Source organism: Rutilus rutilus (genome assembly GCF_951802725.1).
Source record: "Rutilus rutilus genome assembly, chromosome: 4".
NCBI lineage: Eukaryota > Metazoa > Chordata > Actinopteri > Cypriniformes > Leuciscidae > Rutilus > Rutilus rutilus.
In genome coordinates this window covers 24013720-24041153 of record NC_140212.1, presented here as the reverse complement: position 1 = coordinate 24041153, position 27434 = coordinate 24013720, and the positions used below count along the sequence as shown (strand labels likewise).

Sequence of the window (27434 nt, the reverse complement as noted above, 5' to 3'; positions counted from 1 at the left end):
AATTGTTTGCCACCACACATGTTAAAAACATCAATGTATTCACTCATCCATAAACATCATTAGATCCTTCGGCATGACGGCAAGTTCCATAATTCCACTTATGCGTCATCAACCTGTGCCTTTGTTATTTTAAGAGGTTAGCGACCCCTAGCGGTGAAAAAAATTACACATTGTAGCTTTAAGCTTTTCATAATCTGTTCCCATAAAACTAAAGGTAATCTTAACATACGGCTTCAAAATAACAAACATGTTATGTTTGTGCATTCTGTCATTAAAGGTGATTCAAATAATGCAGTGCAATGTTCATTATTTCAGTTAGTCCTTTTATTTCAAATTTTACTTACAATGTTGTATTTCACAGCAAGATGGAAGCTAGCTTATCAAAAATGTTGACTTAAGTTGAATCAAAATTGTAAGTGACGCCTCTATACAATCGTAAATAATTTCACACAAATGCATATTTTCTGGTGCCATTTTAAACTTCTGAGCCATTTAAAACCCTTTCCACACAAAGAACAAAAATAGGGTCTCAAAAATGCATGCCTTTTCATGTGTATCTGTAAGTGAGATGGCAAAAGAAATGTTTTATTACACAGATCACAATTAAATTGCCTTCCAGAGTGAATGTGCATTTGATTTTCAAAATTGCTCCTTTTTGTTAACCTCTTGTCAGACTCACAATTCTGCAATTTCTTTTCAGAATGACTCTGGAAATGACGTTTCAAGTCTTTCTGATATGTGAAACACTTTCCACACTGAGGACATGTGTAAGGCTTCTCTCCAGTGTGAATTCTTATGTGAGTCTGAAGGTTTCCTTTAACTGTGAAACTCTTTCCACACTGAGGGCAGGTGAAAGGCTTCTCTCCAGTGTGAACTCTTACGTGAACCTCAAGGCTAGCTTTGCTTTTGCAAGTCTTTCCACAGTGATGGCACATGAAAGGATGCTCTCCGATATGAGTTATTACGTGATTCTTAAGGTGATTCAGGTCTGTGAAACTCATTCCACACTGACGACATATCTCTTGATTACTGTTCTCTCTTGAGTGAATCCTCATGTGGTAATTAAGGCTTATTTTACATCTGAAACTCTTTGCACAATGACCACATATGAATGGCCTCTCTCCAGTGTGAATTCTCATGTGAGTCTTAAGACCTTCTTTTCGTGAGAAGCTCTTTCCGCACAGTTTGCAGGCGAAAGGGTTTTCTCCAGGGTGAGTTCTCATGTGGGCATTAAGGGTTCCTTTATGTGTAAAACTCTTTCCGCACCAGTGGCAGGCAAAAGGCTTCTCTCCAGTGTGAATTCTCGTGTGGACTTTAAGACTTCCTTTTTGAGTGAAACCTTTTCCACAATGTTGGCAGCTGTATGGCTTCTCTCCAGTGTGAAGTCTCATGTGGACTTTAAGGTCTCCATGCTGATTGAAACTCTTTCCACACTGTTGGCATGTGAAATTACTTTTAGTTGCTATATTCTGAGCTATTTTTTGTGACCAAATATTTTCAGTCTGTGAGCAACTAAAATATTTGTCTCCAGTTATCAAACCATGATGTTTCTCATTCTGATATTTCTCCTTCATTATATTCAGTTCTTGACTCTCCTCTTTCAGTGACAGCAGGTCTAAAATGAAGGGGAAAAAATAAAAACACAAGTTAACTAGGGATGCACCGATCCGATACTCAGTATCGTATCGGCTCAGATACTGCCATTTTTGCCGGATCGGGTATCAGTCAGACGAGGCCGATCGAAATCCGATATTGTGTGTATACTATTCTGTGTTATTGTTAAGCCCCACAAAAGGCACACAAACATTATAAAGCGCCATATGTTTTCGTGCACAATATTATAAGTGTTCTGAAGCCATTATATAGTATAATGTGAGATAGAAATTAATATTTAAGTCGTTAAATTCAAGATCACGTAAACGTTTCCCTCAGCTGCGGCTGTCAATCATTCTTCATTCAGCATTCAAACAGCACGTCGCGTTCGGTTATGACAGTAAACAAGATGATTCAATAGCTGTGTCCCAATGTGAAGTCTGCATCCTCCGAAGTCCGTATTTGAAGGCCGATTGCGTCACAGCGGCGCGTCGAAACGTCACAGCGGAGCGACGAAGGATGTCCCAATTCAAAGGCTGCACACTTCGGAGGTCGCATTTGAAGGCCGATTGCGTCACCGCGGCGCTATGAAGGCTGTCCCAATTCAATTCTGCATCCTCCGAAGTCCGTATTCGAAGGCCGGTTGCGTCATCGCGGCGCGACGAAGGCTAAAGCGACGCCAAATGCACCCTTCGTTTCCCCGTGAAAGGAAGGATACATAAATGGACACTTTGCGGACTATCCTACCCCATAATTCATCGCGCGGCGGTGACGACAACATTTTTATAAAAAAAAATAAAAAAAAAAAGACGGCCGAGAGTTCGCTGGTGGACGGCAAATTCACATTTAAATGTAAGTATTATGTTTTCATTTACTCAAATAACTTAGCTAGTGAAACCTGAGTTAAAAGCCACAAGTTTTTCTTTCTTATAAACTTCACCTTAACTCCATCACCATTGCGTGGCTTCATTTGTCAGGTGGTCTGAGGCAAAACTTGTGCTAATAGTTTAATAATTGTTTCAGGGAGCAAGGAGCAGACAGCTCAATTTATTAAACTGCAATTAAAAAAAAAAAAAACTAAATAAATTAAATGACATTTTATTGTAATATTTGCACTAGTCTGTCAAACTTGTGTAAATAAGAAATATCACTCACCCTATAAAGCCCACAACAATAGGAAAAGCAGTACCATAGATGAGGCAATGGGGTTTCACTTGTATGTGTTTTTGTAGTGCTGTCATGCAAGCCATGTCTACAAAGGTTTTAACCAAATTTGAGTATTCATGAATATGATTTCTGAATATGAATGATTTTAAAAATACAAAGTAAGAAAGTTGAGATCACATCTTTGCTGAAATGTATTGTGCTGTTGTTGTTAACAAGCCATGGTTAATTTGCTCTGCCTTAGGATTGCAAGTGTCCTGGGACAAGGTGATGTTGTGAGTGGGAAACCCTCGGCTGAAACTTGGCCCTGGTTTGTCCTCATGGATGAGATGTTGGGACAGAGGCATTGCACCCTCATTGCCTCAATCCCTGAGGACACACCAGGGCTGAGTTCAGCAGTGTGTGACCAAGAAGAGGAGCCAGGGGTAGCAGCACCAGCACCACGAAGAAGGCGAGACAGAGAGGACGAGTTTTTGGACTTGAGAGAAGACATGGGACTGCAGAGGCGAGGAGAGCACAAGAGAGAATGGACAGGCTGTTTTCTCTTCTTGAAAGAATGATTGAAAAATATGTATATATATTATATTCTTTAACTTTTTTCACTTATATTTTTTTAAAAGGAAAAAATTATGCAACTTTAAATGTGTAAATAAAAGAGAATTCATTGCTCTGGACATTGTTTAATTTTGTAATGACAGTCATAATTTCTACATGAAACAAATTCTTCTATAACGTTTTTCCCCCAACTATTTACAACAAACGTTAAACATCTCAAAATCAACATAAACATTTAAATTGTACAGTAGGCCTACATAAAATAAGAAAAATGATGTAGACTTATTCAGCTGAGTTGGAGACACTGGTGTGCTGCTGGACCGGGATGGGCTCCACAATAGAGTCCCTGGTAAGGCCTCCTGCTGGTGGGACATCATCTGGGATGGGCTCCAGAGTGTTTGACTGCATATTTTCACTATCCACTAAGTTGTCTACCAACAGGTTTGCAGGGCTGACTCATGGAATAAATATTGAGATACTTTATTACACTGAAGTACTTTTAATAACCACTAATACCGCTTTGGTGAAAAACTACTAGTCATATATTTCTAACCCTAGTTAAGCAAAATTATCTTGCATACTCTAATGTACTTAAGGTATCAAGAGTAAAAGTAAAGGAATTCTGGAGGGGAAAAAAACTTGTCAGGGTTTTTATGATGGTTCTGCTTTTATATTACTGCATATGTTGCATTTTACTTCGGAATATTTTTAAGGTTGATACATTTATGTACTTTTGTGTAGTTTATTGTAAAACAATGCATCATATTGTAAAATAACATAATTTTGTAGTCCTGTGTGGGAAAATCACTTCGAGTAGCCTACGGCTGTGTCCAAATTCAGGGTCTACATCCTTCGGAGTACTCATTTGAAGGATGTTACGTCACAGCGCCGCGACGAAGGCTGTCCAAATTCGTAGGATCCTTCAAATGCGGCCCACAAATACGTCCTCCTTTTCCCCGAATTGGAAGGATGGGTGTGATGGATCCTTTCCCGTCCTACCTATCCCATAATTCTTTTCGGCAGAGCGTAATGGCGGACGAAGCGAGCGGTAGCGGAGTGTGAGAGGAGTATGCTTTTCGATGCAAGTTTTTTAAAAACTGGCTTTTCAAAAAATATATATTTTTTCAGTGGTTGAAATTTTTATTTTTATTTTTTTTAATAAGGAATGGCCAAAGCTCAGGCTTGTCATGTATTTGGCTTTTCATTCTTGGATAAGAATTGTGAACACCCCCATCCTGAGATATAATTTAATTTTCACATTAAATTAAATAAGGTTTTCTTATTGTGGGAAAAGCATATTCTGTCATTGACCCGATTTTAGCAATAACAAAGATAACTGATGGATCCTTTATGGTAATACATATGATATGGTACAACTACAGTGCAATGCAAATAGTAAATATAAGATAAAGTGAGAGGTAGGCTAATAGTAAATAGTTTAGTCAATAAAATAAACAAACAGTATACAGCAAATAAAATAGTAATGAAAAGTATAATTATATAATATCATAAGTACTAATATAATAATAATAATAATAATATTGATAATAGCATATAGTTTATGTATAATACTATAATAATAGCAATAGAATATGAAATATCAATTACAGAATATAGACAATAAAAAATAATAAGTTAAATAGTTACTATGAAGAGTAAAATAATTTAACAGCATAACTATAATAGATTGATAATCGCAAGTGGTATATTATTATAATAACAATAATAAATAATGTAAATGTATACATTTTAACATACATAGGCTATATAAAATAAAATGACGCAACCCTGTCTCTCTTTGTTAAATTTCAGTTTTTAAAAGGTATAAGAAGCTACAAGTCAAGAAATAAAGTAAACGATTCAGTCAAACATACAGCAGGCTACACCGTTAAAGTTAAATAAGCCTAAATATATAAAGTTATGAAACTTCACTTTGCCCTCAGCCACAACAATCTGCCAAGGAACAAATTATAGATTAATGAAACCAAAGATCGCCTGTTAGATAAACACAAGACGAATTATTCTCACTAGACTGACAGCGGCGAACGTCAGAAGCACTATAGCCGAGGTAAGGCTGTTCTCGGCGGGGTACATGAGCGCTGAGCGCCCGGTGATCCCTGGATCTCACAACTCCGAAACCGTCAGATAACATTTTTAAAATGGCGCTCTCTTTATAAAAACTCTTAAAACTACATTTCGTGACAGTAACAGTAGTATTTTTAAATTTCGCGGCCTTTCTCCTCTGAAAATATGTGAAAGAAGGGTAGGCTGTCCAAATTCACAAACACCGACTTCCGGGCTTTGCGGTCGTCGGAGGACCCCTCCTCCTTCAACCGGGTAGGAAGGATCCTAAGGAGGATGCAGACCCTGAATTTGGACACAGCCTACCGGACCGGTCTAGCCTACGGAGGATTGTTCTTGTCGCCTAGCAACAGTAGTGACTGACAGCTGCCGATCACGAGCGGGAGTTACATTCGCACTGGACTTTATTCAACTGGGTTTTTATATTCAAATAGGGTTGAAAACCTGTGTAAATATATTTACCAAGGTCCATTTATGTGCATAATAAAAAAAGAATACACTAGCCTACAAAATCGCATCAAGGTAAGATATAAATGAACATTTGAATCTTCGGCTAAGCCGAAAGTAGGCTACATGACCTGAAACATCCTTAATACCATGTCCTCCAGTAAAATATAAAAAATGACAATTCTGGCTCCATAGCTGTTTACTTAATTTTATCAAATGAATTGTCAGGATGGCAGCATAGGCTACTCTCGCACCGTTGCTTGGCGCCTGGAGCGATAATCGGGAACACCTGGCTGCGCAATTAGGAAATCCTACGAAGGCTGCATGGTGTGTCGTTCGGAGGACGCATAGGCTGCATCGTTTGAAGTCCGCAGCCTTCGAAGGATGCAGTCTTCACATTGGGACACAGCTAATGTTACTATAATTATACTTGATCTGTAGATAAAGGTCTATGGTTTTGCATAAAACAACTTTATCTTGCTGGACTTTATTGCTGTACCTTAATCATGTTACTTTCTATCGGGTGTCTGTTAGATCACATAAGTTAGATGCGCATAAGCGCTTTGTGCCGCACTGTATTAGAGCCTTTCATATCATAATACAGTGACGCAATGAAAGATTATTAATAGCCGTTCTTGTTCTGTCCTATCTATCATATGTTGCTACCTCATTAAACAGCTGTGCTATACATTTAAAAAATGTCTCAATTTTATAGTAGGCTATATATAAAAATAATTGATATTTTTTATTTTTGCTATCTTGTTTTTCATGAATGTATTTTACAACAATACAAAGAGCAATGTGTAACGTTTTACCAGATTTAGTGTTACACTTATTGTCTCTTATTTGTTCCCCAATAAACGTTTTTTTCACAAAATGTTCAGATTTTATACAATTATTGTGCACTCGTGATTTTTCTAGACTAAATTTTACTGCTGAATTATCCACTAATCTAGTTTATAATAGCATTTATGTCAGATTATGATCATATATTTTTTGTTGTTGTTGTTTTTCTTTATAATGAAGTTGTCTGTATTAAGTAGTATTGCGTTTAACACACAAAATAGTGATTATCAGTTAAACACAGAGTTATAGAAATTCTACTTAATAATAATAAAAAAAAACACTGCGGTGGTATCGGATCGGTATCGGTACTCAGAATTTTTGGTATCGGATCGGATCGATTCTGAGAAAAAATTGTATCGGTGCATCCCTAAAGTTAACCCCAGTTTAATGGCACAAAGCAAAAGATTTCCTGTAAACTCCAAACCTCTTCCCAATATTGTTTAATAATTTTTTTAGGACAAGTCCCAAGAACTTTTAACATGTCTTGGCAAAAATTTAAACATTTATATATAAAAAAGACAAAAATAAAAAAACACAGTTTGACCTAGCAGAACTGGCTAATTATAGACTGATCTCAAATCTAACATTTAGGTCTAAAATATTTTAAGTGTATACGTTGGCATTTGTGGACAAGTATTAGCATTGATTATGTGCCATCTAACCGACAACTACCACTTTCTTTGTGTAAATGAAGAGATGCCTTATCAAACACAAATACAGAGTGCCACAGTCAATTTCAACAAGAAACTGCAGAAAAGATGGGATGGCTACAAATGTTAATTTATTAAATTCTGACAATGCATAGGTAATAATTTTTTGATCAAAAACTTCCACACATAAGAGTCTAGATCTCAGTGGATGTACTGTTATGTCGTTTACTACCGTTACGAACCATAGTGTTGTGTTGAGAGCAACCTGTTCTTGGAAAATTAAATTTCCAATGTCTCCACAAAGATTGCACATTTTAATTAAATAAATAAATATGCAGTGAAACAGCGTCGTAGGCTGCGTTTACACTTGGCATTAACATGCGATCACCGTGATCCGATCAAGCAGATCGGATCATAAGCCAATCAGGACACGGTGTGTTTACACCTGTTCACATCAAGTTGCTTCTGTATCTGGATAACAGATCGGATCTCGCAGGTCGGATCTTGCATTCCCACAGAAAAAAAAAAGAAAAAAGGATGGCTCCGGTGCAAAGTCGACCTGAAGTTGGTGTTTTTTCTTTTAAAAACAGTTTTCAGTCGGGGGACATTTTACAAAGCTCACAAAATGAGGATGATGAAGAGGCTGCAAGTACTAATACAGGGTTTCTGCAGGTTTCAGTAAGTCAAATTTAAGACCTTTTTAAGACATTTTAAGACGATAAAGATTGAAATTTAAGACCTACACGACGCATTATCCAAGTTAGATAGATAGTTACCTCGGGATCATTAGAGTATCTATCTATCTATCTATCTATCTATCTATCTATCTATCTATCTATCTAGGATTATCTGATGTGTGTGTGTGTGTGTGTGTGTGTGTGTGTGTGTGTGTGTGTGTGTGTGTGTGTGTGTGTGTGTGTGAGAGAGAGAGGGAGAGGTAGATTTTTTTTTATAGAAAATTGTACTTTTGCATATTATACTGTAAAAACTCAATTATTGTTGATTTTAGTTGATTATAACTAGAGAGGAAATGATGAGATGATTAAAGTGACCAAAATGATCACGGTTATCACAGAATCCTGTTCAAAAAGTACTAATACTACAGAATGAAGTCAATTCAACAAGTTTTATGTCGAAAAACAGCAAATAACAAATTGATTAGCATCAATATGCACTTTTTGTTTACGTACATTAAAATACCATTAAAAATGATGGCCAGATTTTAAAAGAGTGTCTTGCAACATGTTATCTACTAACATGTACAAGTTCAAATAAAGTTTTGACAAAAAAGGTTTTATACAAAGACAAACCTCATATTTCAGCCTTTAAATATTTTTTTTATAAAAAGAATGAGTCAAAAAAGATAAATTACTGACATTTACACATTAGCTTATATTTATTAGTAGTGTTTGGGTGCACCCCCATCCTTCATGTTGACTGAGCTCTCAGTGTTGTTATGGAAAGGGGTGATTGGTTGGTTCCTGTCATATGGCCTGCGGTGCGTTTGCGGCATTCTGAAAAGTTTAGATTTTTTTCATCTCGTTGCGCCTGGTAAAAAAATTAGCGCGTCGCTTTAATTATGAGGCGCTTGCCGCGCGCCAACATTTGAACAAACTTGAGCGTGCAAAAGACGCGATATGTGAACGGCCTCTGGCGAGCTAGCTCATATCAAGCCACGAGCTATTGGTAGCACGCGGGCAACGTGTTGGAGACCCCTGCTCTAGGGCTCCGCTTTGTAGGCTACAACTCGATACTTTTTTGCTACTTTGTAATAACTTTCTGCGGCCAGCGTTTCTGGAAATGAACGAGGGTAAACACTTTTTTAGACCTGACTAAATGAAATTTAAGACCTAGGATGAAAATCTGGCCGTTTTTAAGACTTTTTAAGGCCTTAAATTTAAAGTTCAGAATTTTTTACTTTTTAAGACCCCGCGGAAACCCTGTAATAATGTGGATAGATGCCATAATGGTAACGGTACAGAGAAACGTATGGGTCCGAGAACGTTGCCAGCTGTGGTGGGAAACATGCGTGTTCTTTACAGAAAATGAATGGTTCTGCAACTTTCGAGTGCAAAGGCAAACATTTCAGTATATTTGTGTGGTTTTGTGTGATGTCTACCTGTAAATGCAGACACGATGGCCGGATTGCTTTTACATTACACTGAGATCCGATCACAATAAGTCCTTGACTACCTCCGAACCTGGACATGCTGATTCGGATAACATTCTGATCAGAAGCGCATTTACACTTGTCTTTTCAATGTGTATGTGTACAACATCCGGATACAGGTCGCATGTTAATGCCAAGTGTAAACACAGCCTTAGTGAAGAGCGGTTCTGTGAAGTGGTAAATGCTGCTCCATCGCTGAAAGCACAGCGAGTTTGAGTCGCTTATAATATGCATTTGAAAAAGCAACATGCGTCAAACAGCAGGAGTGATTCAGCGTTGCCTCGTCTTCCTCGCTCTCTCTCAAAATGCGCTTAGCATCACCACATTGCATCTGCACAAAGCAAGCATCAAGCGCGCTTGCAGGCGGACCAGACTCTAACGTTTCGGGAGTCAGGACAGTTGACGAAATTTTCACTTGCACAATCAGGCCAGTGTTGCATCGTTACTAAAGTTTAGCATTTGCACGTCTTTTTAAGTCTTACCAATTTAAACATTAAAACGAACTACTCAGCACTCGCACTCTCTCTGAGAGATGTTTTCTCCGCGCATGTACTATACAGTAAAGCCTCATAAAAAGCTTGCAAGTAACAAAACAGTACTTTTTCACAGATTATAAAGCTTTGATGGTCAAAAACACAATTTCGGTCTTGTCGGTTAAAAGACTTCGGTTATGTCTTCAATAGGGATGGCACGGTACATGAAAAAACATCCGAACCGTTCGATTCGCTTGTCTCGGTTCGGAGCGTGTGTGCGTTGCCTCGTGCCCGTGCTAATACAATGCTAAATCATAAATCAGATGTGTGTAGAATAACATTACGATGTCCAGCAATCGATTTAAATAGTACACTGGGTTTACTTAGACATTTAATGAGATCTACTCCACTATATGTTGTTTTTTTTCACGTGAATAAATACGTAGATCGACTGTTTGACGTATGTACTTTAATGGTCCAGTGGCAGAACTTTTGCCAAGCGTGTCATAGGTTCTGAGTTCTAATCCGCACTCGTATATATATTTTTTTCTTTTTCATCAAAACCGATTATGTTAATCAGTGGTTGTATATCAAGCAGGGACAGATTTGTGTGAATTTTGTTTTGTGATTTCACCGGAACGAATAGAGAGTCTCCTCAACGGATTGAAGCGCGCGTCCGAGTGAAGACTGCGGCGCGTGCGCGAGCCACAAGAGAACACTGTATCAGCGCCACTGATTTTTGAAATTGAAACACTGAAATTTGCTAGTTAACTGGAGATGTTTTATTTATTTGTATTGGTACATCCGTGCCGCGAGATGTTTCAAAAGTGGTGGGGACAATATCGACCCTGGCAAAAAGTGGTGGGGACATGTCCCACCCGCAAATTACCCCTATGATGACGAGACACGAGGAGAAATTGACAAAGAACTGTCCGACACAGCCCACGTAGCTCTCACTACAGATGGATGGACGTCCAGGGCCACTGAAAGTTTCCTCACGGTGACCGCTCACTATATTACTTCGGAATGGGAAATGAGAAGCTGCGTTTTGCAAACACGCCCCATTTATGAAATAAATAAATAAATAATTAGATACTTAAGCTATCATATGCTGAAGTAAATTTTTGGAGTGCTAAAGTTTAAAAGAAAAACAAGAACCGTACAGAACCGAAAACCGTGACCCTAAAACCGTGATACGAACCGAACCGTGGGTTTTGTGATCCGTGCCACCCCTAGTCTTAAAACATAAGCAGTTGATAAAGAAAACGTAACATGGATCCATGCACTAGCTCTTAAAGTGAAAGCAGCAGTATCTGTCATTAATGTTGATAAAACAACTAAATATAGATTTAAAGGTACAATAAGCAAGATTTTCTGCAGCTAGAGGGCACTACATTCCAAACAACAACAACGGCGTAGCTTGATGACGATGTGTAGGAGCGTGGAATTATGGGAATTGTCGTTTTCAACTCCACCTAGGATGTAAATCAGACGGGAATCGAAAAATCATGTTCATGGATGAGGTAAAGTTCTATTTTTATAAATGTTGCGTTTAATGACATGTTTTATTTAATTAAAATGAATTAACCGCAAGAAAAGTAAGGTTTAATACTAAATTGGTTATCATAGATGTTACTGTATTTGTCGAATTCATTGTTGTGATAACGCTGCGCAGTTTTACGTGTTCTAAACAATTGTTGTAAAAGTACACTCGAACATACCCACATCATTTGCCAAAATACTGATTAATCTTTATGTATAACACATGCTATATGTAACGAAGTTCAGATGTTATGGGAAGGAGGCGGCGGGAACCGGCAAACATTCATGACACATTTTAATTATAAAAATAAAACACATACAAAACTAAAGTAGAAGACAGCAGCCCCTCACGGACGACTGCTGTCACAATAAAACACAACACAAGTTCAGGCCTGTCCTCTCTCGCTCTTCACTGTCGTCACTCTCCCTTTATGCTTCCGCTCCTCCGTGAGAGATACGAGACCGGTGTGTCGCGCAGGTGTCGCTCATCATTAATCACGCCACAGGCCTCGTGCCGCTCTCTCCCGGCCCTCGGCCTCGTCCTGCTCGCCACACTATATTTATTTACATGGCCATAAACACCAGGGGCCCGTTCTTCGTACGTTGCTTATTACATCCGAGATCAAATGACACATCCAAGATGATATCATCGTGCGAATCATGATCTGGCTAACTCGGTTCTTCGAACACACTTGCCGGATATGATTAGTATCGCTGGATTGAGTTATCTGAGACAATTGCGCGTTCATGCGCTGGTTTAAAAGGGGATATGTATCGATAGTAGAAACATTGATCAGCAACGCTGCTATTGGCTGTTCAGCGTGGCCAAAGAGCGGGCTCAGTTTTTCTCCTCAGCAGAGCAAGAACTAATAGTCGAAGTTTATTCGGAATTTTAATGTTTAATCAAAACGCCAGGGAACACCTCAAAGTCTGCAAAAGCCAGGAGAGAGGGCTGGCAAAAAGTAGCAGACAATTTAAATCCGTTAGAAGTGGCCATGTTAGATGTTTTTATCACTTATTAGCCTATATATTTGTATTTTAATAATTGCAAAATTACTTTGTTCATTGTAATGTCAGAGTCACCACATTAGAACATGGGAACAAATAAAAGTGAAGTACAAAAATATTCTACATAATGGTAATTTTTAGTTATATTATAATCTCTTTTATAAAAGGCACTGTTAAATAAATGGTTGTCTGTTTATAAAAGCAACCAAGAAAAAGGCTGAGAAAAAATAGAAAAGATCTTAGTAGCCTACACTGTAAAATAATTTTTGCTGCATTAAATTAAGGCCGTATAGTCATTTCAGCTGTTAAATCTTGAGTAATGATGAATTGCTTTGACTTGTGAAAGTGAAAACTGATAAACTTATATTAATGTAAAAATATTTTGCCATGAGTTATTGATCACATTTTTCCCGAGTGTAGTTCATTGTAATGACATTGTGTTTTCCTCTTTTGTGCACTTTTACATAATACACCAACACTTGTATCTGTTCCCAAGAAAGTGGTGGCTGAAATATGTGCAGTAAGTGGACATTTTCTAACTTTCCAAAGGAAAGAAAGTATAAGACTTAGTTATCTGAGAGGGTTTATTCACTGTCCAGTGCAATGGAAACAAATGGACATTACAGTCATATGGAGGAACTAGCCTACCTGCAAGTGCATAAATAACTTTACTTCATTTATACTTGTATGCTTTATGGCTGCAATATAAGTTGCATGATTCCACATCTACAGAAAGCCCTACAGAAGAGTCTGCACAGACAGAGGAGACATAGGCCTACAGGTGGGCAGTGTATAGCCAACTTGTTGCATGAGGCATGTGTCTAATATCTCTTGTTGCAGGCACTTGACCACTGGCTTTTCTTATACAAAGAACAATTGAAATAAAACTCAAGGAACTAAGCCTATTTGTCTTTTATTAAACATTTAATGTAAAGTGTTTTTTGTGTGCCCTTGTCCTGGAGCTGCATTGTAACTGGTTTGGGTCAGGGAATGGGGTCATAAAACACCTGTATGAAGGCAGGAACATGTCATAATCACCTATGAAAAAATGCAGTTCTGTTAGGATCATCATAAGTGTATGTAATACAGTGAGCTTGATATTTAATTGTGGAACTTTCCTTACTACTTTCAAATAATGTGCATAAATGTGAATCTCTGAAAATTCTTAAGTCATGCACAGATCCTGGCCATTTTGCTTTCACATTTGTGATATGGAAGATTTTAGTCAACTGCCTTTTTTTTATTTGATATAATATTATTAATCTGGAATATTAAGAATCACAATAGTAACTGGGCTGCACATTTACATTGTGAACCCCCTTTCTGTTCTCATAATCCCCTTCATTGAGGCCTTGATGGTAGTCTATGGTAGCCTATAGTCTATGGTACCAATCACGTTAGTGAAGCCTGAGTGACATATCTGTAATCGGCATGGTCATGATTGTATGATCTTCATAAAAAATTATGATAGCGAAAAAAAAAAGAAAAAAAAACTGCTTTATCCTACAACATTGGGTCTTAAGTGGCTTGGAAATGCAAAAAAAAAAAAAAAAAAAAAAAAAAAAAATTTTAAACATAAAAGCGACAAAAAACGACAATCTCACGAATCACGAGAAAAAAATATAGCCAATATCTCAGAAAGAAAGTGCACTATCGCGCTGCGCTGGACTTCCCGTATCATCTCCGCTTATGAAGCCGGGATCTAATCCTGTTAACATGAAATAAGCCTGCTCCCGAGCAGGTTTAAGATTGCGCACCTGTTGCTATGACAGCAAGTCCAAGATGAGCGTTGAAGAACCAAACAATCCAAGATCATGCCAAATCGCCAACAATCAAATCCAGCTAAGTGAGTTAGCGACGTACGAAGAACGGGCCCCAGACGTGATAAACAATGTCAATAAACTAAACACAAACCTAAAGCAATAATACCCGTACGTTGACGTTTATGGGACTTGTCTTTGTCGACAGAACCAGCTGCAATCGGTAAAGAATAATTGTGTTCCATAACGACTGCACGAAACAGGCTAACGTCTGTTGCTTGATAGACGCTACAACTACAACTTCCGCATTTGTCCAGGACTCCACGCAGTACGAGCGGAAACCGAGGGTAACGCGCATATGACGCAATTGACTGGCGACTCCCAGCTCACCCCTGCTCACACGCCCCGTTTCCTTGGTTAAAAATCGCAATTTTCTCACGATTTAAAAATAGTTGGAAACATTTGGGACATTGTAAGTAATCAACTTAACAAAATATATAACACTGGCCTTGAGATTATGGGATATTTTAATGCAAAAACCATACATATTGTACCTTTAATGGTAAGGAATCAGGATTAATAGCCTATGTATTTAATTTATACAGGATTAAAAGACTATCCAGTGTTATTTTAAACTTGCTAACTTTATTTAGTTTCTGTAGTATTTCTGAATGCCAGTGTTAGACCTACCCAAAAAAAACCCTCTCTTTATTTAATTTCTATCTTTATTCAGTTGTATATACTTGTGCTACTTTTTTTATTTAATTCAAAGATTGAAATCAAGCCTCCTCCTTGTGTTTGTGTATACTCTTGAGCAACAAAATTACCCCATTGTAAATACAATGAGTGAGCAAACATTTATGTGAGATAAATGTAATATGTATGTATATACACATACACACACACATTTCATTTGTAAAAAAAAAAACAACACCTTTTAAATCGCAAATTGCAATTTTATTAATTGGGTCTGCTGGAACTGAAACCTTTTGCTTTATATCTCTGATTTAAAATCAGATAAATGGGATCTACACTAATTCAAAAATATCACTTGTTTCTGAAGAGGCCAACATTTTAAACAGGGTCAAATGACTGAGTTCAGATTTTGAGAATGAGACAAACCTGTTTTTTCCTCAGTATCTTCTTGTTTCACTCTGAATACTTCAATCTTGATGTCTTCACTCTCCTCTTTAATAAACGCCATCTTTATTGTACGTCAGGTGGATCTCAGTTGCTTCACCAGGAGTTTTCCGGTGTTTTGACACCCTATCATGTTTAGGATGAGAACAATTAACAGAAAGAAAAATAAATACAAATTAAAGCTGCAAGCAGCGATGAAAGGGCCCTCGCACCCGTGCCATCAACACTCGGTGGTTTTAGGAAGACAGAGCATGGTTGGGAAATGTACATTTAAGGAGGTATATATAGTAATAGTATGTCAAAGTCAGTTACAAAATGTTTTGTATAATGGTGATAATAGCATGCTTCATGACTCTGTTTCTAGCATGCTCAGTACACAATAATTATGTGGTTAGTACTGCATTACTGTGTTAACCATGTCAGTTTCTGTTGCCAGTAGGTGGCGTTATGACTATAACTGAATATGAGCATGGATGTGTGTTCAGGACAGAACTCTTATCAAACGTGTGAAGTTTGGGGCAAATTGGACATTGCCTTCTTGAGTAACAACAAAGTCATGTTTCATTGAATTAGCATTCTTTAGCACTTAGCTAAGCATTGCTAGCATGTTTTAACATGTTTCTAGCATGTTTAGAACTCAATGGCATTTTTAACATGTTGCTAGAACGGCATCAACGTGTTAAACATGTCACTTCCTGTTGCCAGTAGGTGGCGCTATTACTATAACTGAACATTCTCATGTAGATGTGTTCAGGCCATGACTCTTATCAAAAGTGTGAAGTTTGGGGCAGATTGGACATTCCATGCCTGAGTTACAGCAAATTCCTTTTTAATTGCAATAAAAGCATGCTTTAGCACTTAGCTAAGAGTTTGCTAGCATGTTTTAGCATGTTTCTGGTATGTTGTTAACATGTTTAACACTTGCTGGCACTTTTTTATATGTTATTAGGAGTCCATAACAGTGTTAAACATGTCACTTCCTGTTGCCAGCAGGTGGCGCTATGACTGTAACTGAATATAAGCATGGTCATGTGTTCAGGACAGAACGCTTATCAAAAGTGTGAAGTTTGACGCAGATTGGACATTCCATGCCTGAGTTACAGCAAATTCATATTTAATTGCAGTAATATCATTTTTTAGCACTTAGCTAAGTGTTTGCTAGTATGTTTTAACATGTCTCTAGTATGTTGTTAGCATGTTTAGCATTTGATGGCACTTTTTTTATATGTTTTTATATGTCCACAACAGTGCTTAACATGTCACTTCCTGTTGCCAGCAGGTGGCACTATGACTGTAACTGAATATGAGCATGGTCATGTGTTCCGGAAAGAACGTTTATTAAAAGTGTGAAGTTTGGTGCAGAATGGACATTGCCTTCTTGCGTAACAACAACATCCTGTTTCATTGAATTAGCATGCTTTAGCACTTAGCTAAGTATTGCTAGCATGTTTTAACATGTTTCTAGCATGTTTAGAAGTCAATGGCATTTTTAACATGTTGCTAGAATGGCATCAACGTGTTAAACATGACACTTCCTGTTACCAGTAGGTGGCGCTATTACTATAACTGAATATTCTCATGTAGATGTGTTCAGGACAGAACGCTTATCAAAAGTGTGAAGTTTGGGGCAGATTGGACATTCCATGCCTGAGTTACAGCAAATTCCTATTTAATTGCAATAATAGCATGCTTTAGCACTTAGCTAAGAGTTTGCTAGCATGTTTTAGCATGCTTCTAGTATGTTGTTAGCATGTTTAGCACTTGCTGGCACTTTTTTATATGTTATTAGGAGTCCATAACAGTGTTAAACATGTCACTTCCTGTTGCCAGCAGGTGGCGCTATGACTATAACTGAATATGAGCATGGTCATGTGTTCAGGACAGAACTCTTATCAAACGTGTGAAGTTTGGGGCAGATTGGACATTCCATGCCTGAGTTACAGCAACTTCCTGTTTCATGGCGAAACATCGAAATTTGTCAGGCCGCCGAGGACCCGCCCTTCGACGAAAACTCAAGATCTTCGCAATTTAACGTCGCAAAGGCCTTAAGATTACACTCACCAAATTTGAAGATGATCAGATTTAAACTGTAGGAGGAGTTCGTTAAAGTACAAGGCCTGAAAATGGCAAAAACTGCACAAAAATCTGAGAGGAAGTTCAAAATGGCTGACTTCCTGTTGTGTTTAGGGCTATGCTCCAAGAGACTTTTTTGTAGGTATTAGGTCATTACATGTATGTACCGAATTTCGTGCACGTACGTGGAACGTTGCGGGAGGCGCACTCCGTTGAACTTTTATAGGTGGCGCTATCGAGCCATTTTGCCCCGTCCAATTCTGAAACCTATATCAGATGTAAATTTTCGCCAGTTCTGACGCGTGTGCAAAGTTTTGTGAGTTTTCGAGCATGTATAGGCCCTCAAAAATGCAATTAAATGCGGAGAAGAATAATAATAATAATAATAATAATAAATATAGCTGCGAGCAGCGATTACGGGCCCAAGCCGGTGGCACCGCAACCCCGGTGCCTTTAGTTACCTAAAGGCACCGGGGTGGCGGTACCGCCGGCTTTGGCCCTCCATCGCTGCTCGCAGCTATATTTATATATATATATATATATATATATATATATATATATATATATATATATATATATATATTATACAAACATATATATATATATATATATATATATATATATTATACAAACATATATATATATATATATATATATATACCGTTCAAAAGTTTGGGGTCAGGAAGATTTTTAATGTTTTTAGGAGAAGTCTCTTCTGCTCACCAAGGCTGCATTTATTTGATTAAAAATACAAACAAAAACAGTAATATTGTGAAATATTATTCCAATTTAAAACAGCTGTTTTCTATTTTAAAATATTTTACACTGTAATTAATTTATGTGATCAAAGCTGAGTTTTCAGCATCATTACTCCCGTCTTCAGTGTCACATGATCCTTCAGAAACCATTCTAATATGATGATTGATGGTCAATAAATATTAATTATTATTTTCAATGTTGAAAACAGTTGTGTACAGATTTTTCTTCAAAATGCGTTGATGAATGTAAAGTTCAAAAGAACAGCATTTATTTCAAATATAATTTTTTTAACATTATAAATGTCTGTACTGTAACTTTTGATCAGTTTAACTCATTCTCGATGAATAAAAGTATTGATTTATTTTATTTCTTTCCCCCAAAAATAAAATTAAAATTATTACTGACCCCAAACTTCTGAACGGTAGTGTTTAATGTTACAAAAGCTTTAGATTTCAGATAAATGCTGTTCTTTTGAACTTTCTATTCATCAAAGACTGTACACAACTGTTTTCGACATTTAAAATAATAATGAATGTTTCTTGAGCATCAATCATCATATTAGAATAATTTCTGAAGGATCATGTGACAGTGACGACTGGAGTAATGATGCTGAAAACTCAGCTTTGATCACAGGAATAAATAACAGTTTAAAATATATTAAAATAGAAAGCAGCTGTTTTAAATTGGAATACTATTTTACAATATTACTGTTTTTGTTTGTATTTTTAATCAAATAAATGCAGCCTTGGTGAGCAGAAGAAACTTCACTTAAAAATCTTACTGACGCCAAATTTTTGAAAAGTAGTGTATATATATTATATAAAAATGTAAGGGATAAGACACAGATCATTTTACTTGCCTGACCTGATTAGAACAATGAAAAAAACTTAAATGAAAAAATAACTTGGGAATCACTAAAACGAGGGCGCGATTGAACAGTGGACACATAAAAACATACTCTGTCATTTTGTTCAGAACATCATTCAAACTGCAAAGTGTTAACTTATATTTTTGTACAGTAGCAATAAAACACAACATTGTGCTTTTTTTAAATACATTCAAGCAATCCGCCCCGAAAACGAAACTAAAATGCTCACGGCTGCACAGGCATTCATAATGGTGCGCGTCCTCAGCGAGGAACGAGCAGAACAGAGTCAACGTTTTTTAGGTCATTCCTCCTTCCATAGAAATTTATTGAAAACGCTCGCTCTGCTCCGCACCATTATCAATGTCCGTGCGGACGAACATATTTTACTTTCGTTTTTAAGTTAGCGATTAAAAAGCCCCCAGCAGTGTCACACGTCAGTTAACCGGTGGTAAAATATTCTCACCGTCACATACCTAGTATATTTTTATATAGATATAATAGGCCTACCTGATTTTGAACACAAGAGGGCAGTATAGCACTATGTTTGACTTTATTTATTTATTGTTTAGACTAAACAACCATTCTGGCAGTTTTTAAACTTAAACTTCATTCTTAAATTGAAAAAAAAGAATAAAATGAGTTAAGTTCTGATATTTGTATACTTTTATATAGTAATAAATGGTGTATAATTACATTTTTAGAATATATGAGCCTTTGAGTGTTTCCTTTTTAGACAATACTTTAATCCCTCACCATAGCAAAACCGTTTGAGATATTTATTATCCGTTCACAATTTAGCATCATTAATATATTTTTATCATGTTGAAAAAGTTTGGTTGGAATAAAATAAACCACTTAGATAAAGGTGGCTAAAAATTCAGAGGCTGATTTTGCAAAAAAAATCCACATTCAGATCAAAATATCTGACTTCCTGATGGTCAGAGCTAATGACTTTAAATTAGAAAGTTGTCCGGGTCGATGAGACCAATGTACGTACTGATTTTTGTTACTTGTATACAACTAACCCTCCCACTTTTGTCAAAAGCATTTTGAAAGTGACACACTTCCTGCTGCCAGTTGGTGGCGCTATAACTTTGACTCACAATAGTTACATCCATCTGATCGGCCTCTTTCCACGAACACACTGTTGAAGTTTCATCAAGATCAGTTAATGTATGCAGAAGTTATACCACTTCGTGTTTCTCTTTTCTCGCCATAAATTCGTTTCCTCGCCACGGCCAAACCGTTCGAGATATCAAAAATCCGTCTGCAATTTAACATCCTCAATGTCTTGACTTCATGCACACCGAGTATGGTGGGGATTGGATGAATTTTCTAGGAGGAGTATTTCACATTCCACAGCAAGCGTTCTCCAAACAACCCATAATAGCCGACTTCCTGTTGGGCTGGCGTAAAACTTGACCAGGGGAAAGTTGTTCGGCCCGATGAGATCTATATGTGTACCGAGTTTCATATTAATTCATGCAAGCGTGTTTGATCTATGGACCAAGTTTTGGGACCCCGTTCAAGGGGGCGCTGTTGAGCCCCCCTGCCACGCCTGGGTACCAGCTTCAGCCCGTCCCTGATGGCAGGGGGTTCTGACTTGTGTGCAAAGTTTCAAGAGTTTTTGAGCACGTTAAGGACCCCAAAAGCCCCTGAAACCTTGATTAACAATATAAAAGCAATAGTCAAATCCCCCCCTCCCCTCACACACACAGAGACACAGAGAGAGGGAGAGAAAATTCTTCAGAAAATCCACATTCAAACCAAAATATCTCTCTTCCTGTTGGTCAGAGATAGTTAGTGTAAATTAGAAAGTTGTCCGTCTTGATGAGAACAATACACATACCAAGTTTTGTTGCCGTTGATAAAACTAACCCCCCCACTTATGACTAAAGGTGGCGCTACTGAGCCCCTCACCACGCCCGTTTCTGAAACTTTGCACATGTCTACTAGGTAATAAATGTAATGTGTCTGTCGAGTTTCATGCAATTTCAAGCATGCTAAGAGTCTCAAAAGCATCAAAAAAGAATATTGATGTTTGATGCGTTGCCATGGCAACAGTATTAAAGATATCAAAAATCCTTTCACAGTTCTACATCTGCCGTGTGTTTACATTATACACATAAAGTTTGAAGCAAATCGGGTAAAAATAAGAGGGTGATTTCAAAGCATTTTGAAAGTGACACACTTCCTGCTGCCAGTTGGTGGCGCTATAACTTTGACTCACAATAGTCACATCCATGTGATCGGCCTCTTACAACGAACACACTGCTGAAGTTTAATCAAGATCAGTTAATGTATGCAGAAGTTATAACACACTTCCTGTTTCCATTATTCGCCATAAATTCGTTTCCTCGCCACGGCCAAACCGTTCGAGATATCAAAAATCCCCTGGCAATTTTTCATCCTCAATGTCTTGACTTCATGCTGACCGAGTTTGGAGCCGATTGGATGAATTCCCTAGGAGGAGTACATTAAATTCCACAGCATGCGTTTCCAAACAACCCATAATAGCCGACTTCCTGTTGGGCTGGCGTAAAACTTAGAGCACGAAAGTTGTTCGGCCCGATGAGATCCATATGTGTACCGAGTTTCATATTATTACATGCAAGCGTGTCTGATTTATGGACAAGTGTTCGGATCCCGTTCCAGGGGGCGCTGTCGAGCCCCCCTGCCACGCCCGGGTACCAGCTTCAGCCCGGCCCTGATGGCCGTGCGTTCTGACCCGTGTGCAAAGTTTCAAGAGTTTTCGAGCATGTTAAGGACCCCCAAAGTGCCCGAGAAGTAGAAAAAAATAATAATAATAATAACAAAATATAGCTGCGAGCAGCGATTGCGGGCCCAAGCCGGTGGCACCGCCACCCCGGTGCCTTTAGTTACCTAAAGGCACCGGGGATGGCGGTGCCACCGGCTTTGGCCCTCCATCGCTGCTCGCAGCTATATTTATATATATATATATATATATATATATATATATATACATATATATATATGTATATAAATATCTATATATATACACACACACACACACACACACACACACACACACATATATATATATATATATATATATATATACTTATATATATATATACGTATATATATATATATATATATATATAAATATAAGACAGAAAATTTTACTTGTCTTACCTTATTCTGATTTTATGATACACCCAAAATATTCCACAACAAATCCTTTAAATTTAATGTAAAAATAAAAACGAAAGTAAGCAGTGTTGGTCTCACGTAACCCTCTCATTAGAATCAAAATGTTTCAATATTTGCGATGTATTTGGATGCTAAACTATTCTTTATTATAGGCTTTGTACTTCACTCATGTTCCAATATCGATGTAAAAAATCATCCTCTTCACACGCGCGAAAATGTTCTTGGAAACATCACAGTGGAGCTCTGCTTACTGTGAATGGTACAGATTGTACTACTGACTATTTAAACAGAGCAGTGTAATTCGTTTATGTTAGGTTGACTATTTTTATTATTATATTGTATTAGGGCTATAATGAACAGGCTGCGATGTCAAGATTGCAATTCTGGAATGTGTGTGTGTGTGTGTGACGCGGTTGCGGTTGAACAGTGGACACAAAAACATAAATAAAATGTTTTAGTTAATTCCTACATCCATAGGAATAAATTGAAAATGCTCGCTCTACTCCGCACCATTATCAATGTCTGTGCGGACGTCTGTATTTTACTAGTATATAGTATACTATAGTTAGCGATTTAAAAGCGCTCAGTGGTGTCACACGTCGATTAACCGGTGGGAAAATGTTATCACAGTCACATCCCTAATATATTTATATATAAATACAATAGGCCTACCTGAAAGAGAATTTTACTTGCCCGACCAGAGTATAGCCTGATTAGAACGTCAATAACAAAAAAATAACTTGGGAATCACTAAAACGAGAGATTATTCTAATTTCATTACATTCATTTTAAGTTGCAATCATCAGTTAATAATAAATGTATTACTGATCAATGGTAACAAGGTTGCACTGCTTAGGCTCATGCTGCTTCTCCAGGAGAATTGTAAACAAATGAGCGCAGCACACAAAAAAGCAACCCAGTTAACAACATACTGACTATAAAAATTACAAATATGGAGTTTTTATATATTTTATAACATATGATAGAGTTAAGCAACCTCACTTGACGAGTAGGCAACTATTTCCTGAATACAATCACGATTGAAACTGTGACATTGATTTCATACAACAGGTTAATAAACAGTTACAATTAAGTCACTTACATTTTAGATGCAATATTGACTGTTTTTGTTCTGTTTCAGCAGCAAAAATAGTTAAACAAAGATCACAGCAACTTGTTTTCTCATTACTGAATGATTCAGCATTTTGAAACGAATCGCTTGACTCAAAGATTCAATGGTCAATCCATAAACATCTGTCTCAATCATGAATGACTCACGTCATTGGAACGAATCATTTGAACGAATGAATCAATGACTCGCTCATTAAGATGGTCGCCTGGCGACACCTAATGGCGGTTTAGTGTTATGTTTAAAAGTATCATTCTTTCCAACGTGCACCATTATCAATGTCCGTGCGGACGTCCGTTTTTTTACTTTCACTTTTATATTAGCAATTTAAAAGCACCCACTCGTGTCACACGTCGATTAACCGGTGGGAAAATATCCTCAGACACATACCTAATAAATGTATATTTAAATACAATATTGGCCTACCTGGTAAAAAGTTTTATATACTATTTTGATGTCCTTTTGGACACAAGAGGGCAGTATAGCCCTATGTTTGCTTTTTTGTTGAACCAAATAGCACTAAATAGCCTGTTTTTAACTTTTTCATTCTTCTTGAATTGCAAAAACAGAATAAAATGGGTTTAGTTGTGATATTTGTATACTTTTATATAGAAATAAATGGTATATAATTACATTTTTAGAAGATTTTTAGTGTTTCCTTTTTGGACATTAATCCCTCGCCATAGCAAAACCGTTTGAGATATTTATTATCCATTCACAACTTAGCATATTTAATGTAGTTTCATCATGTTGAAAAAGTTTGGTACGAATAAAATAAATAGTTTAAGAGGAGTGGCTAAAAATTCAGAGGCTGATTTTGCAAAAAAATTCACATTCAGACCAAAATATCTGACTTCCTGATGGCCAGAGCTATTGAATGTAAATTAGAAAGTTGTCCGGCTTGATGAGAACAATATAAAAACTATTTTTTCTTTACTGTAGTTAAAACTAACCCCCCCACTTTTGTCTAAAGCATGTTGAAAGTGACACACTTCCTGCTGCCAGTTGGTGGCGCTATAACTTTGACTCACAATAGCTACATCCATCTGATCGGCCTCTTACCACGAACACACTGCTGAAGTTTCATCAAGATCAGTTAATGTATGCAGAAGTTATTCCACTTCCGTGTTTCTCTTTTCTCGCCATAAATTCGATTCCTCACCACAGCCAAACCGTTCGAGATATCAAAAATCCGTCCGCAATTTAGCATCCTCAAAGTCTTGACTACATGCACACCGAGTTTGAAGGGGACACGGTGAATTTTCTAGGAGGAGTATTTCACATTCCACAGCAAGCGTTTTCCAAACAACCCATAATAGCCGACTTCCTGTTGGGCTGGCGTAAAACTTGACCGGGGTAAAGTTGTTCGGCCCGATGAGATCTATATGTGTACCGAGTTTCATATTAATTCATGCGAGCGTGTTTGATATATGGATCAAGTTTTAGAACCCCGTTCAAGGGGGCGCTGTTGAGCCCCCCAGCCACGCCCGGGTACCAGCTTCAGCCCGGCCCTGATGGCCGTGGGTTTTGACCTGTGTGCAAAGTTTCAAGAGTTTTTGAGCACGTTAAGGACCCCAAAAGCCCCTGAAACCTTGATTAACAATATAAAAGCAAGAGTCAAATCCCCCCCTCCCCTCACACACACACAGACACAGAGAGAGGGAGAGAAAATTCTTCAGAAAATCCACATTCAAACCAAAATATCTCTCTTCCTGTTGGTCGGAGATGGTTCATGTAAATTAGAAAGTTGTCCGTCTTGATGAGAACAATACACATACCAAGTTTTGTGATTCTAGGAAAAACTAAGCCCCCATTTTTGACTAAAGGTGGCGCTACTGAGCCATTCCACCACGCCCGTTTCTGAAACTTTGCACATGTCTACTGGCTAATAAATGTGATGTGTCTGTTGAGTTTCATGCAATTTCAAGTATGTTAAGAGTCTCAAAAGCATCAAAAAAGAATATTAAAGTTTGATGCGTTGCCACGGTAACAGTATCTAAGATATCAATAATCCTTTCACAGGTTTACATCTGCCGTGTGTCTACATTGTACACATAAAGTTTGAAGCAAATCGGGTAAAAATAAGACACTGATTTCAAAGCATTTTGAAAGTGACATATTCCTGCTGCCAGTTGGTGGCGCTATAACTTTGACTCACAATAGTCACATCCATGTGATCGGCCTCTTACCACGAACACACTGCTGAAGTTTCATCAAGATCAGTTAATGTATGCAGAAGTTATAACACACTTCCTGTTTCATTTTTTCGCCATAAATTTGTTTCCTCGCCACGGCCAAACCGTTCGAGATATCAAAAATCCGTCCGCAATTTAGCATCCTCAATGTCTTGACTTCATGCACACCGAGTTTGGAGGCGAATCGATGAATTCCCTAGGAGGAGTACATTAAATTCCACAGCATGCGTTTCCAAACAACGCTAAATAGCCAACTTCCTGTTTGGCTGGCGTAAAACTTAGAGCACGAAAGTTGTTCGGCCCGATGAGATCTATATGTGTACCGAGTTTCATATTATTACATGCAAGCGTGTTTGATTTATGGACACGTGTTCGGATCCCGTTCCAGGGGGCGCTGTCGAGCCCCCCTGCCACGCCCGGGTACCAGCTTCAGTCCGGACCTGATGGCCGCGGGTTCTGACGTGTGTGCAAAATTTCAAGAGTTTTCGAGCATGTTAAGAGCCCCAAAAGTGCCCGAAAGGTTGACAAAATAATAATAATAATAATAATAATAATAATAATAAATAATCCTACCGGAAACAATAGGGCCTTCGCCCTTTCAGGGCTTGGGCCCTAATAATCCTACCGAAAACAATAGGGCCTTCGCCCTTTCAGGGCTTGGGCCCTAATAAACAGAGCAATTCCAAAAGGGTCCTCACACCATCGGTGCTCGGGCCCTAAATAAATCTCTGGGTGTGTCTCAAGCAGCTCCCTAGATCAGTAGTCAAGAGCACTGGTAAATGTCTGCATGGGCTGCGTTCCCCAAACACTAAATATTATATCATGATTTACGTTTGGTTTTTAATAATTTGAAGATGATATACTGCAATTATTATTTTAATTTTTTAATGCATTTTTTTCCTCTCGTTTCATTTACAGCTTTGACCAGCACGCGTCGCCAGCGTGCGGTGATTCGCGCTTTAATACAAAATCATAAACATTACAGGAATTTAGGCCACACGAGCAGTAACAGTCAATATTATAATGGTTACTTATTAAAAATAAGGGATATTAAAGGCGACTACATTAAACTTGCAGCATATTAATCATGTTTGGAAGTCAACTGAATTGGTTCAGTTGACTCAGTTTCGAAAAGCTCAGTTTCTCCATCTCACGTTACTTGCCAGTAGCCGAATTCGTGTTTACAAATTCACTCGAGCGAAATGAAACGCATCCTTTATGTTGTAGTGCAGATTCAGTTTACTCCCGAAAAATTCAATAAGTTTAAGAATTACAATGTCACTCAATAACAATGAAAACAGATTTATTTTAAAGCTATACAATTTAATTAACGGTTTGCACTTTGCATTGACTAAAACACTTTAGAGGCTTAAAAAAACAAACCTTTTAACAGCCAAGTCAAAGGCGCAGCAGGAGTGTGGCGCGGCCTTATGACGTGACATCGTTAGACCAAAATAAAAGTACTTGTCAGTGATCACATGCTAAAATCACCAAAAAAAGCATGGCATGGAATTTCAATGAGCCTTAAGATAATAAAAATACGTCAGAGCTATTCAGTTTAATTCTACAACTTTAAGCACATGTTGCCCAATTAACTGTCACATCTAATATGTCTAGTAATATGTTAATGTAGTAAAAATAACTAGTAATAATATTACTAATATGTAATATGATTTTGTCTAAAAGCAAAACAGTCAAGTTTGGGTGCACAGAGACATTTTGTCTTTCTTTTCTTTTTTTGATGCATTCATTTTTTAAATAGCCATAGCAAAACCATTTTACTCTTTTACTATTATACAATAAACA

At 37.6% G+C, this 27434-nt stretch overlaps 1 protein-coding gene across 1 annotated transcript; it reads right to left on the bottom strand.

Moving 5' to 3' along the window:
- Positions 1–312: 312 nt before the first annotated feature.
- LOC311289873 (uncharacterized protein) lies at positions 313–27057 on the bottom strand. Its single transcript, XM_084408124.1, has 3 exons — positions 27012–27057; positions 15413–15556; positions 313–1615 (listed from the first exon to the last, which is right to left on the bottom strand). Exons 2-3 carry the CDS (start codon positions 15492–15494, stop codon positions 426–428), a joined length of 1272 nt encoding a protein of 423 aa, XP_084264250.1. The 5' UTR covers positions 15495–15556; positions 27012–27057; the 3' UTR covers positions 313–425.
- Between the last annotated feature and the right edge of the window lie 377 nt (positions 27058–27434).

Coding starts and splice junctions, on each gene's coding strand:
- LOC311289873 (XM_084408124.1), bottom strand. CDS start 15,494: ATGGCGTTTATTAAAGAGGAGAGTGAAGACATCAAGATTGAAGTATTC. Junction 1,616..15,412: donor AGATACTGAGGAAAAAACAG/GTTTGTCTCATT, acceptor CCTTCATTTTAG/ACCTGCTGTCACTGAAAGAG.